The sequence below is a fragment of the Lissotriton helveticus genome, chromosome 12, assembly GCF_964261635.1.
Source record: "Lissotriton helveticus chromosome 12, aLisHel1.1, whole genome shotgun sequence".
Classification (NCBI taxonomy): Eukaryota; Metazoa; Chordata; class Amphibia; order Caudata; family Salamandridae; genus Lissotriton; species Lissotriton helveticus.
In genome coordinates this window covers 241,341,777-241,360,324 of record NC_136073.1, presented here as the reverse complement: position 1 = coordinate 241,360,324, position 18,548 = coordinate 241,341,777, and the positions used below count along the sequence as shown (strand labels likewise).

Here is an 18,548-nt window from a genome sequence, read left to right as displayed (position 1 = left end):
AAAAACACAGTTGATGGACAGAATGTAGAACAATGTCATACATTCACCCCAGTACAAGGATCTGGGCCTAAATCCATCGTTTTTTTGCACTCCACACCAACCTGGGTTAGACACTGGCTATATGCAAATCAGCTCTGACCCTGTGCCTCATGGGAACAGTCCAGTCCGAACTACCAAGCCATGTCTTTCCCAGACCGGAATCAAGCATTCAAGGACCGGTTTCTGGCTATCAGCCTTCATCAGCCTGGATAGCTTGACTCCAGTGGTGTGGAGAGCCTGGGACTCACGTCTGAGCATACCCAGCACACTCGGGGTGAAAATTGCAAAAAACACAGTTGATGGACAGAATGTAGAACAATGTCATACATTCACCCCAGTACAAGGATCTGGGCCTAAATCCATCGTTTTTTTGCACTCCACACCACCCTGGGTTAGACACTGGCTATATGCAAATCAGCTCTGACCCTGTGCCTCATGGGAACAGTCCAGTCCGAAATACCAAGCCATGTCTTTCCCAGACCGGAATCAAGCATTCAAGGACCGGTTTCTGGCTATCAGCCTTCATCAGCCTAGATAGCTTGACTCCAGTGGTGTGGAGAGCCTGGGACTCACGTCTGAGCATACCCAGCACACTCTGGGTGAAAATTGCAAAAAACACAGTTGATGGACAGAATGTAGAACAATGTCATACATTCACCTCAGTACAAGGATCTGGGCCTCAATCCATCGTTTTTTTGCACTCCATACCACCCTGGGTTAGACACTGGCTATATGCAAATCAGCTCTGACCCTGTGCCTCATGGGAACAGTCCAGTCCGAACTACCAAGCCATGTCTTTCCCAGACCGGAATCAAGCATTCAAGGACCGGTTTCTGGCTATCAGCCTTCATCAGCCTGGATAGCTTGACTCCAGTGGTGTGGAGAGCCTGGGACTCACGTCTGAGCATACCCAGCACACTCGGGGTGAAAATTGCAAAAAACACAGTTGATGGACAGAATGTAGAACAATGTCATACATTCACCCCAGTACAAGGATCTGGGCCTAAATCCATCGTTTTTTTGCACTCCACACCACCCTGGGTTAGACACTGGCTATATGCAAATCAGCTCTGACCCTGTGCCTCATGGGAACAGTCCAGTCCGAACTACCAAGCCATGTCTTTCCCAGACCGGAATCAAGCATTCAAGGACCGGTTTCTGGCTATCAGCCTTCATCAGCCTGGATAGCTTGACTCCAGTGGTGTGGAGAGCCTGGGACTTACGTCTGAGCATACCCAGACACTCGGGGTGAAAATTGCAAAAAACACAGTTGATGGACAGATTGTAGAACAATGTCATACATTCACCCCAGTACAATGATCTGGGCCTAAATCCATCGTTTTTTTGCACTCCACACCACCCTGGGTTAGACACTGGCTATATGCAAATCAGCTCTGACCCTGTGCCTCATGGGAACAGTCCAGTCCGAACTACCAAGCCATGTCTTTCCCAGACCGGAATCAAGCATTCAAGGACCGGTTTCTGGCTATCAGCCTTCATCAGCCTGGATAGCTTGACTCCAGTGGTGTGGAGAGCCTGGGACTCACGTCTGAGCATACCCAGCACACTCGGTGTGAAAATTGCAAAAAACACAGTTGATGGACAGAATGTAGAACAATGTCATACATTCACCCCAGTACAAGGATCTGGGCCTAAATCCATCTTTTTTTGCACTCCACACCACCCTGGGTTAGACACTGGCTATATGCAAATCAGCTCTGACCCTGTGCCTCATGGGAACAGTCCAGTCCGAACTACCAAGCCATGTCTTTCCCAGACCGGAATCAAGTATTCAAGGACCGGTTTCTGGCTATCAGCCTTCATCAGCCTGGATAGCTTGACTCCAGTGGTGTGGAGAGCCTGGGACTTACGTCTGAGCATACCCAGCACACTCGGGGTGAAAATTGCAAAAAACACAGTTGATGGACAGAATGTAGAACAATGTCATACATTCACACCCGTACAAGGATCTGGGCCTAAATCCATCGTTTTTTTGCACTCCACACCACCCTGGGTTAGACACTGGCTATATGCAAATCAGCTCTGACCCTGTGCCTCATGGGAACAGTCCAGTCCGAACTACCAAGCCATGTCTTTCCCAGACCGGAATCAAGCATTCAAGGACCGGTTTCTGGCTATCAGCCTTCATCAGCCTGGATAGCTTGACTCCAGTGCTGTGGAGAGCCTGGGACTCACGTCTGAGCATACCCAGCACACTCGGGGTGAAAATTGCAAAAAACACAGTTGATGGACAGAGTGTAGAACAATGTCATACATTCACCCCAGTACAAGGATCTGGGCCTAAATCCATCGTTTTTTTGCACTCCACACAACCCTGGGTTAGACACTGCCTATATGCAAATCAGCTCTGACCCTGTGCCTCATGGGAACAGTCCAGTCCGAACTACCAAGCCATGTCTTTCCCAGACCGGAATCAAGCATTCAAGGACCGGTTTCTGGCTATCAGCCTTCATCAGCCTGGATAGCTTGACTCCAGTGGTGTGGAGAGCCTGGGACTCACGTCTGAGCATACCCAGCACACTCGGGGTGAAAATTGCAAAAAACACAGTTGATGGACAGAATGTAGAACAATGTCATACATTCACCCCAGTACAAGGATCTGGGCCTAAATCCATCGTTTTTTTGCACTCCACACCACCCTGGGTTAGACACTGGCTATAATCAAATCAGCTCTGACCCTGTGTCTCATGGGAACAGTCCAGTCCGAACTACCAAGCCATGTCTTTCCCAGACCGGAATCAAGCATTCAAGGACCGGTTTCTGGCTATCAGCCTTCATCAGCCTGGATAGCTTGACTCCAGTGGTGTGGAGAGCCTGGGACTCACGTCTGAGCATACCCAGCACACTCGGGGTGAAAATTGCAAAAAACACAGTTGATGGACAGAATGTAGAACAATGTCATACATTCACCCCAGTACAAGGATCTGGGCCTAAATCCATCGTTTTTTTGCACTCCACACCACCCTGGGTTAGACACTGGCTATATGCAAATCAGCTCTGACCCTGTGCCTCATGGGAAAAGTCCAGTCCGAACTACCAAGCCATGTCTTTCCCAGACCGGAATCAAGCATTCAAGGACTGGTTTCTGGCTATCAGCCTTCATCAGCCTGGATAGCTTGACTCCAGTGGTGTGGAGAGCCTGGGACTCACGTCTGAGCATACCCAGCACACTCGGGGTGAAAATTGCAAAAAACACAGTTGATGGACAGAATGTAGAACAATGTCATACATTCACCCCAGTACAAGGATCTGGGCCTAAATCCATCGTTTTTTGCACTCCACACCACCCTGGGTTAGACACTGGCTATATGCAAATCAGCTCTGACCCTGTGCCTCATGGGAACAGTCCAGTCCGAACTACCAAGCCATGTCTTTCCCAGTCCGGAATCAAGCATTCAAGGACCGGTTTCTGGCTATCAGCCTTCATCAGCCTAGATAGCTTGACTCCAGTGGTGTGGAGAGCCTGGGACTCACGTCTGAGCATACCCAGCACACTCGGGGTGAAAATTGCAAAAAACACAGTTGATGGACAGAATGTAGAACAATGTCATACATTCACCCCAGTACAAGGATCTGGGCCTAAATCCATCGTTTTTTTGCACTCCACACCACCCTGGGTTAGACACTGGCTATATGCAAATCAGCTCTGACCCTGTGCCTCATGGGAACAGTCCAGTCCGAACTACCAAGCCATGTCTTTCCCAGACCGGAATCAAGCATTCAAGGACCGGTTTCTGGCTATCAGCCTTCATCAGCCTGGATAGCTTGACTCCAGTGGTGTGGAGAGCCTGGGACTCACGTCTGAGCATACCCAGCACACTCGGGGTGAAAATTGCAAAAAACACAGTTGATGGACAGAATGTAGAACAATGTCATACATTCACCCCAGTACAAGGATCTGGGCCTAAATCCATCGTTTTTTTGCACTCCACACCACCCTGGGTTAGACACTGGCTATATGCAAATCAGCTCTGACCCTGTGCCTCATGGGAACAGTCCAGTCCGAACTACCAAGCCATGTCTTTCCCAGACCGGACTCAAGCATTCAAGGACCGGTTTCTGGCTATCAGCCTTCATCAGCCTGGATAGCTTGACTCCAGTGGTGTGGAGAGCCTGGGACTCACGTCTGAGCATACCCAGGACACTCGGGGTGAAAATTGCAAAAAACACAGTTGATGGACAGAATGTAGAACAATGTCATACATTCACCCCAGTACAAGGATCTGGGCCTAAATCCATCGTTGTTTTGCACTCCACACCACCCTGGGTTAGACACTGGCTATATGCAAATCAGCTCTGACCCTGTGCCTCATGGGAACAGTCCAGTCCGAACTACCAAGCCATGTCTTTCCCAGACCGGAATCAAGCATTCAAGGACCGGTTTCTGGCTATCAGCCTTCATCAGCCTGGATAGCTTGATTCCGGTCTGGGAAAGACATGGCTTGGTAGTTCGGACTGGACTGTTCCCATGAGGCACAGGGTCAGAGCTGATTTGCATATAGCCAGTGTCTAACCCAGGGTGGTGTGGAGTGCAAACAAATGATGAATTTAGGCCCAGATCATTGTACTGGGGTGAATGTATGACATTGTTCTACATTCTGTCCATCAACTGTGTTTTTTGCAATTTTCACCCGAGTGGGCTGGGTATGCTCAGACGTGAGTCCCAGGCTCTCCACACCACTGGAGTCAAGCTATCCAGGCTGATGAAGGCTGATAGCCAGAAACCGGTCCTTGGATGCTTGATTCCGGTCTGGGAAAGACATGGCTTGGTAGTTCGGACTGGACTGTTCCCATGAGGCACAGGGTCAGAGCTGATTTGCATATAGCCAGTGTCTAACCCAGGGTGGTGTGGAGTGCAAAAAAACGATGGATTTAGGCCCAGATCATTGTACTGGGGTGAATGTATGACATTGTTCTACATTCTGTCCATCAACTGTGTTTTTTGAAATTTTGACCCCGAGTGGGCTGGGTATGCTCAGACGTGAGTCCCAGGCTCTCCACACCACTGGAGTCAAGCTATCCAGGCTGATGAAGGCTGATAGCCAGAAAACGGTCCTTAGATGCTTGATTCCGGTCTGGGAAAGACATGGCTTGGTAGTTCAGACTGGACTGTTCCCATGAGGCACAGGGTCAGAGCTGATTTGCATATAGCCAGTGTCTAACCCAGGGTGGTGTGGAGTGCAAAAAAACGATGGATTTAGGCCCAGATCATTGTACTGGGGTGAATGTATGGCATTGTTCTACATTCTGTCCATCAACTGTGTTTTTTGCAATTTCCAACTACTAGGAGGCACTGGTGTGAGGGCACAGGGACTGGATACAGGTCAAGCCCGTGGTCCAACCCCACAGCATAGGTCAGGAAGCCATGCTTGGAAGGAGTTAGACAGAAGGTTGTAGGGCGCACGGCCTAATCAAGGGTCCGTCCCTTTCTTCAACATCCACCATGCATATCTAAAGGAGGTGTGCAGTGGGGTATGGACATAAACACATAAAGAAATGCAGACTGTGGGTTGCATAGCCTGGTCAGCATCCCACCCCATATATTCAGTTGGTGGGAGCTTGACGTTTGGGTCAGTTTGCAAATATTCCTTAAATAAAATGATGGAAGCCACAGTTAAGCAATGGTATGGTTCAGGTAGTTCTACCAATATAACATTCTCACAGGAAATACTTGGATAATCACAGAAAACAGTGTTACAGCCGTGGTATGGTTCCAAAACAAAACCTAATACTATTGGATTGACCAAGGACAGTCCGCCACACAAATCATAACTCACAACCCATCATGAAACCATAACTTGCCAAAGACTAGCTCTCTCATGACCTCATACATGATGTGATAGATCACATTACAAACTGTGTCAATGGCATAACAGTGACATTTCATGTCACCTTAAATATTGAAATTATCAGTGACATCAATAGTGGTGCATCATAATTTCTAAGGATATTTGTTATTATTTAAGGATGTTTTGTTTCAGGTCCAATTGTTTATTAGTATACATATTGTGAGGCCACAAACCACCCAGTTGGATGTGGTTGTGGTTTTCAAATGCTTTTCTCTACTGATCCACCTCCAACTTTCAGTCATTGATTTGAGCCTGCACATTGTAGCACCAAACCAACAAGGATGCATGATGATATGGTTGTACACAATAACGCGGTACTACACACACTCCATCTTAGGAACATAAAAGGTAAACTATCCTTTTTTATAAATTGATATTTATCTTATAGATTTAGAATATCTGGAAAATCTGATATTGAGGCAGTTCCTTCTACTTAGATATAGAGCTGCATACAGGAACAATTTCATCAGGATTCGTTTATTGTATCCTATCATCAAAATACATATCTGTATATCCATGTACTCATCAACGGCAATTTGTGAACCTTTTTTGTATGTACTTATTTTGAAAAAATGTATTGAACCACACAACATATTAAAATATGAGATGTCTGTGTCCTGCCTAGTTATATTTCAGTTCACCATGGGGACTTCTAGGGTGCTGCTATCATAGCTACAAGCCCTATGGCTCTGCATTGTGGAGTACCTAGTCATGGTGTTGCAGTGGTCTAGTTGCATCTTTCCTATTTACAGAGTTAGCGTGTGCAGGCATGGGCCCCACTAATGTGGTTACAGGTGCATGCAGGATTGCTCCCCACTGATGTGGGTACAGGTGAATGCAGGCTTAAGCTCCACTGATGTGGCCACAGGTGCATGCAGGCTTGTTCCCCACTGATGTGGTTACAGGTGCATGCAGGCTTGCTCCCCACTGATGTGGTCACAGGTGCATGCAGGCTTGCTCCCCATTGATGTGGGTACAGGTGCATGTAGGATTGTTCCCCACTGATGTGGTCACAGGTGCATGCAGGCTTGTTTCTCATGGATGTGGATACCGGTGCGTGCAGGCTTGTTCCCCACTGATGTGGTCACAGGTGCCTGCAAGCCTGGTCATCACTGATGTGGTCACAGGTGCATGCAGGCTTGCTCCCCATTGATGTGGGTACAGGTGCATGCAGGCTTGTTCCCCACTGATGTGGGTACAGGTGCATGGGGGGGGTTTGCCCAATGCAAATGAGGGAATCCCTTTCCCTCTTTACTCTCGCCGTATTACAGACGAGAGAGCAGAGGCAAAGAAGCTCTCAGAAGACACACTGTCAGTGCGCCTCCTGACTGCAGCCATTTGGAGGGGGGAAAGGTGATCCAATGAATCCCCCAGACATCCTCTTGGACGCAGGTGCAGTCACTGACTGCACCCGCCTGCAAGAGGATTTCTAACCCCCTTCAAAGTGCAGGCGGTGTGCCTCCTGCACTGTGAGAACATGGAGCAGCTTAAAAGCAGACACTCCAATTTTCACAGGAATGCGCTGCCCCCCAGGCAGCCTGAACATACGGCTGCCTTAGGGGGCTGCCCTGGGGACAGTGCATTCACCCTAATACGAAGCATTTTCCTTGACTGCGCCAGGCACACCTTTTAAAAGGTGCACCTGGTGCAATCAAGGAAAATGGGTCATATGTGTAAAGTGGCCCCAGGAGTCTGAAGAAAGGGAGCACGCAAAAGGCAAGTAGAAGTGGAAAGGCACAAACCGGTTGTGTTATATTGTTGTCGTTCATCAAGGGGTTGACTTATAATAGCAGCAATTGGGAACTTTATCTTTGCACTCATATCTTTCTAAGTGAATTCAAGCACAATTGGTGGGAGGGTTTACCTGTCCCAGTGTGCACTCCACCCCACCGAGGAAATCATCATCACGGGGGCCGATGCTGCAGTGCCCATGGATGTCGTACACTTCGAAGCGCAACTTCTGAACCTCCTCAAAGTAGTAGTCCACGGTAAAGACCTTGGAGAAGACAGGGTGCAGGTTACTCTTAATGACCTCAGTCCTGTCCACCTGGAAAGAGAAGCAGAAGAAAGGGTGTGTCAAACTATGACCTCATGAAGCAGCCAGGCAGTAAAGTGTTATGAAAGACCGTTATACAAGATGATGAGAATCTCATGTGCGGTCCCCCAAGGTATCACTTGAGTCCGGGGACCACATTCAAGATGGTCAAGAGCAGTGCATTCTTTCCAATGGTTATAACAATCTAAAGACCATCAATCATCTCCCGTGAAGCCCTTCCTAATTAGTGCAACATGAGTGTGGCATGGCCAATGGTATTCTTACTTTACCTCCTACTCTGTGAAGCCACGACTGGTTGGGCATGTCTACCAAGAACTTCCATTCCCATCATCAAGTAAAGACACTCTGGGCTGTGTTTATATAGTAGTGGTACATTCCATTTACCTAACTTAGTATGAAGCAAGAATGGGCTGGTCCCCTCTTGTGATACATTTTCTTCACCTCACTCTTACTTAAGTCATGCTGGATTGAGAATGTCTAGTGGCACATTTGGTCATCCCACTACTATTAATATCACCTGGAGCAGAGCTTGTCAAGTAATCAGTTCATGGCACCTCCCTCTTATTGAAGTCATGTTGGAATGAATGCGGATAATGGCTGTTTCTGTCACCCATTATTAAGGCATAATAGCTTTGCACTATTTAATGACACATCCCTGTCAATCAAACAAATTACTGACGCCATATTGGGCTGGGCACGTCTAGTGATATATTGGCTTCAACCCATGTTTTGATACATCAAGAGACATCAGCTTCAGAAAGTAGAGAATTTCTCTGAGGAAAACTCGAGGGGAAATATGAGGATTTACCAGCACAATCGGACCTGGAATTACCAATTTCCTCTGTAATTCCTCATTCCTCATAGGAACTTCAGGGTTCCACACATAATTGGTGATAAATCTGTCCTATTCAGTTACAGGCTCAAGTACCACAGTATCAGCAACTATTGGGAGGATGCAAACTTAACAGGGCTGAAACCAGGCCACTCATAATGAGGGCCTTAGTTAAAACACCGATGGCTTGTCATAGCTAGCGATACATTCCCAGTATCTCCCTTGGTATCAAGGCTGTGTATGTCAAATGGAGACAAATGAGTAAAAATAAAAAATACATCTTATAAAGATTTTAGGTATTAAAAGATAGAATGAACAATTGATAAATGCTTGATATTTGTGACACAAAATAATATGTAGGAATTAAACTAAAAATGTAACCTAAAAGTCAAACCTTAATAAATAACATGTATTTATTTAGAGGTTTTATAAAACACTGGCCCTTGACTGTGGGTACTTTAAAGAACTGTGCGGCAGATTTACAAGAACTGACGCATCTCTGCATATTAGCAGAGATGCGTTAGTTCATTTGCGTCATGCAAAATAACCCTCGTGCCACCATACATGCGTCGCATTTACAATGTGGCGTACCATAACGCACGTATTGACAGATACATGATGCGTCTGTTGGCATAAAGGCAACGCACTGCTGGAGTCATGTCGCAAGCATGACGCAACTGCAGCAATGCTTAGGAATGCCTATTCATATCATGCTGCGTCACTCCTTATGCCTGCTTCAAGCAGGCGTAAGGTTTTGAAGCAGTGGTGTCATAAAAGTGATGCAGTGAAATCTTGTAGATTTCACTGCATCACTTTTACGAGGCTTTCTTACTTCGTAACGCCCACCCTGCATACATTATACCTGACGCAGGCATAATGTGACGCAGGGCTTTACAACGTGACGCAACTCCCTAGACTTTGTCACGTTGTAAATGTGTTGCAACGTGGCGCATTGTTTACGACGCCGCTGCATCACAAAAGTGACGCAACGGCGGCGTAAAAGTGTTGCAAGGGGCCTGTAAATCTGCCCCTGAACTTCAAGACAAAATTCTTAAAACCAATGCATACGTCATGCAATGGCCTCGTGGCCATACTCCTGTGAAATTAAAACACAATTACTTAATTTAGCACATCGAAACTGCAACTCGCAGCAGCCACGTCTTCTGCACATGTCAACATTGCTCACAGGATGTGCTCGCCTCTGACACTAAGACGATTCACGCTTTGGCACCTGAGAAATGAAGTCTGCAAATGTGCCTGCTCAACAGAAACTATTTACATTGCTGTTTCCTAGTCCCCAAGAGCGCTGCTAAGGCACCTGCTTATATTTTTGGCCAGAATTCAGTCATGTGATTAATACTTGAAGCTTCTGCGCAGCCCTGCCTGAATTTGGGTCCTGTCTTCCCTTGGAGAGCATTACTCGACTTACAGTTTAAGGGGGATCACCTTTTCGAATTATTCTTTAATTCACAAGCTATTGATTGACTTTTTATCGCAGTACACCTTTTATAGCAAATGAAACCTTTGCCAGAATCTCTAATAGTAGTTTTCCTTTTTCAAAAAGCTTTTGATGGTCACAGCCTGAACCCATAGATATGAATGTATCAAGCCAATGTTATGTTTGCCCTATTAGAACTCTGGGAGGTTGAAAGCTTGGTTGACGATAATGAAGTGGCTGGTGGCCCATTTTAGCTGGTACAGATCTGATCCAAATTTCCAATGTCTGTCTTTATATTTATCCCTTTTTAATTAAGAACATTCTACACACAGTGGGTGGAATCTTCCAATAGCCCAATAGTCCTTTTGTCTTGGGCTCCAAAATAGTCAAACAACTTCATAATAAGCCATCAGATGTGGCTCAAGCATATACCTCACCTTCAGGTAGCCCTTGGCACTAGGGCGGAGGCGCATCGCCCCACTGTTTTCTTGCAGTGTGAGAAGCAGAAACATAAAATGGTAATAATTTTTAGTTATAACCATTTTATGTTTGGTTGCGGGTGGGCAGGTGGGAGGCTGGGCCCGGGCTGCATGGAGGAGTGAAGTGCCCACTCCTAATTGCGCAAAGACTGTTTGGTCGGCCTTCTGGGCCTCCAAACCAGTCATGCCCACTCTGCCCTTCTCCAGGCAGACTGCATGGAGAATGTGGCCCCCTCATAAGCTACTGGCTGGCCGGCGTCCCGACCAATCACAACACTGCTTGCAGACTTGTGATTAGCTTTGGGGAGGGAGCCTCGCTGCCTGCTTCCTGTTCCTGTACTGCCGACAGCGACTGCTTAGCAGTAGGCTGTAATACTTGTATGGAGCTGAGATCTGGATCCCAGAATATCCAAAACAGCTATATATAAAAGAAACTAGAATCTGGAAAAAACCCTGTCTATCTGAAATTTGAATCCAATGGAATTAATCAGAATGGAACTTGGTTTGAAATCAAGATGGATGGTTTCATGGATTGCCACCTTTAAATGGTTCTTTGTACAAAGCAGCACTCAATCCACGTTATTGGTGCCCAGAATTCCAAGAGGGCTCATATCGAACAAATCTGGGAGGAACACACAAATTTTTACATTTCGTATGGAATGTGTAGAGAAGATGGAATGAGAGCTTACGTGGGCAATCACTCACGACATTAAGAACCTACAAATCATATCTAAAAAAGCATACACAAGATATCTGGGTAGGCTGATGCAGACAGTGTCAATGGAGTTGGAGCCTTCAAGTCATGCCTCCATTAGTATAATGAATGATACTCATAAATTGTCACATTATGATATGCAAAACTGATCTTTAATTAAAATGTACCAAATAAAAAGCTTTGGGCAGGCACCTGAGTTTCATCTAATTGGTGCATGGCATGAAATGATGAGTATCAGCTTTCTTTGCAAGTTCTGCTGGTGAAATTGAGAATTCTGATGATAGACTCCTCGATTGCCCACTTTTTGATCGCCATAGAAACAAATATCCTTTTATACATCTGTCCATAAAAGTGGTTGCAGAGTATGAACAATTGCTGTGTTCTATCATGAATTGGAAAGATGCACTGAAAATTGACTAACTGATTTCTTGTGTTGATATTTTCTTAATTAATGTGTACATCTTTTAATAAACTTTTATACTGTTTAATGAGTAATGTTTGTTGTTGTGCTTCATAACAACCAGAAATAAATTAATACAAATAGCTTTCTCCATTTATCTCGTAAAAAGAATAAAAAAACACACATCTCATTAACACAATGGCTTTGTATTTTGCACACACATAATGTATTTTCCTACCAACTTGAAAAAAGTAAATAAAGAGCCTTCGCCTTATTTACTGCTAGACAGATTTAACTTTAACCTGCATGCTACGTATTGAACTATCTATCCGAAAGGTCAGCCGGTCATCCCTTTGATCCTAATTACATGGGGACCGCTCCCTTGGATTAGTACTACACCTCTGTTACTTACAGAGTTACATGACTAGGGCTATATATTCAGTTATTACTATGATACAGGCATTACATCTGTATAGAAGACCTAGCTCCTGTCTGTGAATCTCATTATTGTTTGATTTTCTTCGCCTCCATTTTTCGGCAACATTTCGGGCTCTTTTGGTGATTTGCAAAAATGAGAGCTTCTGATGCCCTGTATGCCAAATGATTGTAGGGGGGACTTGCACAGTATTTCTGTGCTACTTCCAGGAACCCTTCAACCAGTGCTTAATTTGAGCCGGTGGGTTACAGGGCTCAGCACAGGCACTTTAATCATCAACACCAGCACTTTTCATGAGCACCAGTTATGTACACATTAATTTTCGGGGAGATTAAGTGATTTGCCTAGAATCACAGGATGTGAAGCCAACACCAAGACTAGAACCTAGTTCCCAGCTCCGAAGTCAGCCGCTCTGGCCATTATGCCACACCCTCTCCTCACTTTCATGCTTAGTCGTTGGTTCTGTTTTAGGCAGCGATAAAAGGAGAAATGGGCTGGTACAAGCTGCCTCCTGACAAGAACCCCATCACTTATTTTTTTACAAATAAACCACTGCCTTAATTTAAATATATGTGTTGGTTTGCTTGGTGCCACTTATCCCTAAAGCTTGTCTTCATAATTAAAAACGGTGGCAACTAGGAAGCCAGTTGAAAGGGAATTCCTAGGGACAATAAAACAGGCCTATTTATCTGAAGTTTTCAAGTCATTCATAAAACAAATTGGTACATTTATTTTTTAACTTATCACTATCGCACCACTGAATCAATATTGCATGTTATCTCCCTGAGACTTTACTGTACCTTTACAGAACTGGCACTCCCCCCAAAACTTTAAATATTTTAGAAGGCCCCTATTTGTTTTCTTCACAGTTTAGTACCTCGAAACCCTCTATTGTGGAGCTCAGAGTCCTCTGACCATCCTCCCAATAGATGCATTAAAAAGTGGCTGACTCTGTGTCAGCCCAGCTCATAAATAAATGTTAGATTCCGTTCTTGCTGTGGCACAAAGAACATCAATGGTAATTGTGGCCAATAAAGCGGAAATAAGCTGCTCACCTCTGTGAATATTCTTTTGAGTATAAAAACAACTCATGCAAACGAAAGAGTGCTCTGTTCATTGGAAGAATAAAAATAGTTTTTAGGACACAATGTCCTCTTCATTGACTGATCCACAGAACCAGATGGATTCTTCTGCCATCAAGTGGAAGGTACGAGACTCACTTGTTTGAAGATTTCAAAAGCATAGAAAACCTCACGTGCATTGTTTGATAGGTATGTTTTCCCAGCCCAAGCTGTGGGGGAAGAAGTATTTATCTACCTTAACCCAAGAGGTTTAAGAAAGAGACCAGTAGAACAATTTCAAGTCCCCATCTGACCCATCTCCCTGCCTCTTATCCAGCCAAAGTGATTGAGAAGGCCATCAACGAGCAACTCACAACCCACTTCGAATTTCAGCATCTTCAAAATTCAGAAAGGAGGATTCAAAAAGAAGCAAAGCACTGAAACAGTACTCATTGTGGCCACTGATGAAATTCAAATCATCCTGGACCAAGTAGAAACAGAGGCTCTCATCCTGCTCTATCTCTCCCCAGCCTTCGACACTGTCTCATATAACAACCTCATCAGAAGACTCCACGAGATTGGCTTACAAGGATCTGCTCTCAAAATAATCTGTTCCTTCCTCATGGGAAGAACCCAAAGGGGCACGCTGTCACCCTTCACATGAGAGACCAAGAGATTGATATACAGAGCCCCACAGGGATTGTCCCTTAGCCCCACCCATTTCAACAAATAATTGACAGCGCTAGCCATATCATTCGATCACAAGATATCACCATACTCTTATAGGCCGATAACACCCAACTCATCCTCTCTCTGATGAACAAGACAACCACCACCAAGACCAACTTCACCAACTGCATAACCATGGTAGCAGACTGGATGCAAACCAGCTGCCTGCAGCGAATCTCCAACAAGACAGGAGTAGTGATCTTTGGAGACAAGACCTCCCCATGGGACTCCACTGATAGCCGTCTGAGCTAGGACCAATATCCACAGACCACGCAAGAAATCTAGGAATCATCCTAGACGTCAAGAACAACATGATGGCTCAAACCAACTCAGTGTGCACCTCTTCCTTCCACATCCTATGAATGCAATGAAAGATCTTTAAATGGTTGCCTCAGAATACCAGAACGACTGTCACTCAAGCACTTATCACCAGCAGGCTAGACTATGGCAACACTCTCTACACCGGAATCTCCAAACAACTCCTACAAGGACTCCAGACCATCCAGAACAACACTGCAAAACTCATACTCGACCTTCCATGCCACACCCACATCACACCACACCTCATAAAGATTCACTGGTTCCCCATTCACAAGCAAAGCCACTTCAAAGTTCTCACACACACACAAAGCTGTATACAATACAGGAATAGAATACCTGAACAGCCACATACACTTTCACCAACCCACCAGACCCTACTCTCACTTACACATATTCCCGCATCCGCAACATCACAACTGGAGGTCGCTCATTCCCCTATTAGGCACCCAAGACATGAAACAACCTCCCTCAGCACAACAGAGCCTCCTCCTCATTTCTTGAGTTCCACAAGTAGCTGAATACCTAGTTCTTTATCTAAGCACCTTGAGGTCCTCACACCTACACACCTGCCCAAGCACCTGGATACCCTCCCAGGTGATTAGTGTGCAATATAAATCAATATAACATAACTGTTAGACCTGACAACCTTAGGGTGGTCTTCCCTCCACCCTTTTGCCTGCCTTCTACAATTGTCTCATCTTGTTCTTGCTGGGTTTTCTTCGTTCAGAGTTTTATATAGCACAAACTAACCCGGCAGGAGTTGTAATTTACCTGCTGCAGTTTCAAACAATCTAAAATCACTTCCCGATTAAGGCCTGTAGACACACCTGCCCAGACCTTATGCCATAATAAAATCGGCTGGATTTTAATAAGGTCAGACAGGTATGGCAGCCCCTGTGTAATTCATAAATGTCAAGGTAGCTTATAATTCACATGGTTGTGGTCATGAGGTACAAGGTGTATGGAATTTCTCTACCATTTTTCTTTCATATGATATGTAGGTCCAGTTTATGGGCTGAACAGTATGAATCTTCTGATGTATTTCTAGCCCTGACCCTAAATGTATCATTTAGGTATACTTGTTATGCTATGTTATTGTTAGAAATGTTTTTTTCTGGTTGTCAGAGGCATGCACCCTATTTATTATGTACCCCAAGTAATTATGATAGGTTCTTACTGACGCACCTACGCTTAGGCAATTTTCACAACCTGGTTACATTTCCCCAATTAAACGACTGGTCACGTACTCTCTGCCCCTGTCCTTGTGACAATGTATCTAATCAGTCGACAATCCACATTATGTTTGTTTGTACATTTTATACCATAGTTAGGAGAAGATGGATTGTGCCTTATTTGAAGATACTAGTTTTGAGGCAATGTCGTCCCACATTCATAAGGCTTCAATCTCTAGCTGATGAAAATGTCACTAGTCACATTGCAAAATATCTGAAAAGGGTGGTCAGAACAAGGTCATCGATGCAAGGTCCAGTTCTGATTGAAACTATCTGATTCACATGATGATTTTGTTACTACCTGAGCATGTGGCTAACATTCTGTAATCTGTCTGTTATTTCATATCTATGGTAATTGTAATGGATTTTAATCCTTCTCAAGCTTGATAAACATTTATATTATGAAATGCTTATTTTTAAATGTTGAATGATACTTTTTGTGCTTTTATGATTTAATACTTGAATGGAATTAAGCAAATATTGATTGATTGATTGATTGATGGATTTACACAGGTGCAACATCATGTCCTTGTCACTGTTATGTACACAGAAGCTACATAGCTTTCTGTGCAATAGCACACACATGTAGAATATGCCAGAGACTGAAGTATTCTTTCACAAATCAACAAAACACAGCCATAACAGTGAAAGAACCTCTACTTTTGTCATGTCACATCCCTATGCACTACATAATTATGTGGTGCAACTCCTGCATTTTCCATCATTGACCATGTCCATGCTTGTCCTTTAGACGCCACTCACAAAAGAACACCTCCACACATGCATTTACCATTTAAGGATGTCTGTGGTTTAACAAGACATCACATTGTTACAAGACTTGCTTATGTGTAAGTGCTGTCACATTAGGTGGTGATGTCACACAACTCCTCAAAGTTTCCCACGCAGTTGACCCTCCGATTTTATGTACTGATGAAGGGATCCTCATGCTATCACTGGGGACAGAATAGAGGCACTTGTGCAGGAATCAAAAAAACACCCTGAATGATGCACACATTTCAAAAGGCATGTCTGCTATATCCAAAAGTAGCCTAAAAAACAAACCCAAGCTGTTTCCCCCCCCCCGACCCCCCCTAGATATATATAGCGTGAACTTGACCCGAAGGTATCAGAGCGCTTTTTATGAGAACCAGTTGCTTTACACAAGGACACATTAATTTTTGTTCGGCACGGGGAGAGCAAGTGATTTGCACAGAATCACAGGATATTTGAGCGTCATTGCCAAGACTCGAACCCGGTACCCCCGATTTGAGTTTGACCGCCATAGCTGTTAGACCACATCCTCTCCCAAAGATTGCCCTGGATAAGACTCCTGGAATTTTACAAGAAGTTTTCGTATCATCAGAACTACTGCTACAGTGGAGGAGGAAGACTGAAGGCTTACTACCGATACACGCAGACCGCTAGATATACAAAATTCAAACTCAAATTTCAAAGCTTTATTCAACAGCATGTCATAAAAGCAATTGTACATCCTAACACTACACTATAAATACTACATGATTAAATTCATTATTTTAAAAACTCATTAAACCATAATGCTGCCACTTACCAATTTTTAAAACAATTTATACAGAATAATTAAAAACAATTCAATAAAATGTGAGTTTAGAAAGTTGATCGTACATAAAACGGTGTCATAGAATTCATTTGGCGGTGTCTGAGAACAACAAGGTGCGGGTGCGTAGAGTCCAGGCCCACCCTAAGAATTTTGCAACGGCAATCGCCATACAGGGTGTGCAATCTGATTCAAGTACTCTTAGCGCCTCTATGTATCTACGTGTACCTAGATTTAAACACACAGGTTTTATCCATTTGTGACGGGGGCTCACATAAAGGGGACATACAAACAGCAGATGAGGGATGTTCTCAATCAAATCTTTACAATAGTGGCATTTGTCATCCTGAGTTATGACCATTTACAAGTAAAAGCCTTTATAGGAAGGGTCCCGGTTCTGAATTGAAAATACAATTTTCTATCAAACGGCCTTTCAATGATGTCCCAGTAAGGCTCACATGATGGTAGAGGTTTGATATCAAGAAAACGACCGGTCAGGTTAGTGCTGGATCCAGTACTATAAGCAGTCATCCAGACCATATCCCAGTACATTTTTTTCAAGGTTGCCTTTGGTGGAATACTTAAGGCATTGGGATTGATCCATAAATGATCTAGTTCCAACTTAGTTAACATACCCCTTAGTTCTTTAAGCCACGGAATGGAATGAAAACGATCTGCCCTTATAATGTCCTTCAGGGCAGTGGCATAATGGTCTAATTCGAGGGTTGTCATAATCCATCTCCAGTATAATAGAGGTCGTAGCCGTGCCAAATCCTCTATGTTCTTCCTGCCAAGATCGTATACTAATGGTACGGTAGGAGTACTTTTGGGAACCCCCGACTAGACGGCGTAGGAACCTGTTCTCCGCCAAAGTTAGTTTTTCAGGTTGGAGAATCCCCACAATTCCGACCCGTACAAGGTGGCGCTTATCACCTTCATGTTATAAATTTCTAAGGCAGGGGTAATTGGCTTGGTCAGTGAAGCTTTATGCTTAAATGCCACTACACCCGCCAGCTGATGGAATTTTAGAGCAGCCATATCAATATGATTATTCCATCTCATATTACACTGAAGGGATATTCCTAAATACGTAAAGGCCTCAACCTGTTCTAAGGGAGTTCCATTAAAATTGATTGTACCCTTGATTGTTTTCCGCTGGTTCAAGCACATGAACTTGGTTTTGGAGGTATTTATCTCAAGTCCACGCGTCTGACAGAACTCACCGAAAACATAAACTGCCTTCTGGAGCCCACTCGGTGTTCGAGAAACTATCAGCGTGTCGTCCGCAAACATGGGAACTGGCACGCGTGCCCCTGCTAGTACAGGAGCATCAGTGGGAGTGCGGTTTAGATGGTCTACTATGC

General features: G+C 44.5%; 1 protein-coding gene across 1 annotated transcript in view; it reads right to left on the bottom strand.

Moving 5' to 3' along the window:
* CPNE7 (copine 7) overlaps positions 1–18,548 on the bottom strand; it is a 640,312-nt gene that overhangs the window by 402,691 nt on the left and 219,073 nt on the right. Inside the window, exon 2 of the mRNA XM_078669226.1 lies at positions 7,774–7,956. Within this exon, the coding sequence (XP_078525352.1) occupies positions 7,774–7,956 (183 nt within the window). The remainder of the gene's footprint in view (positions 1–7,773; positions 7,957–18,548) is intronic.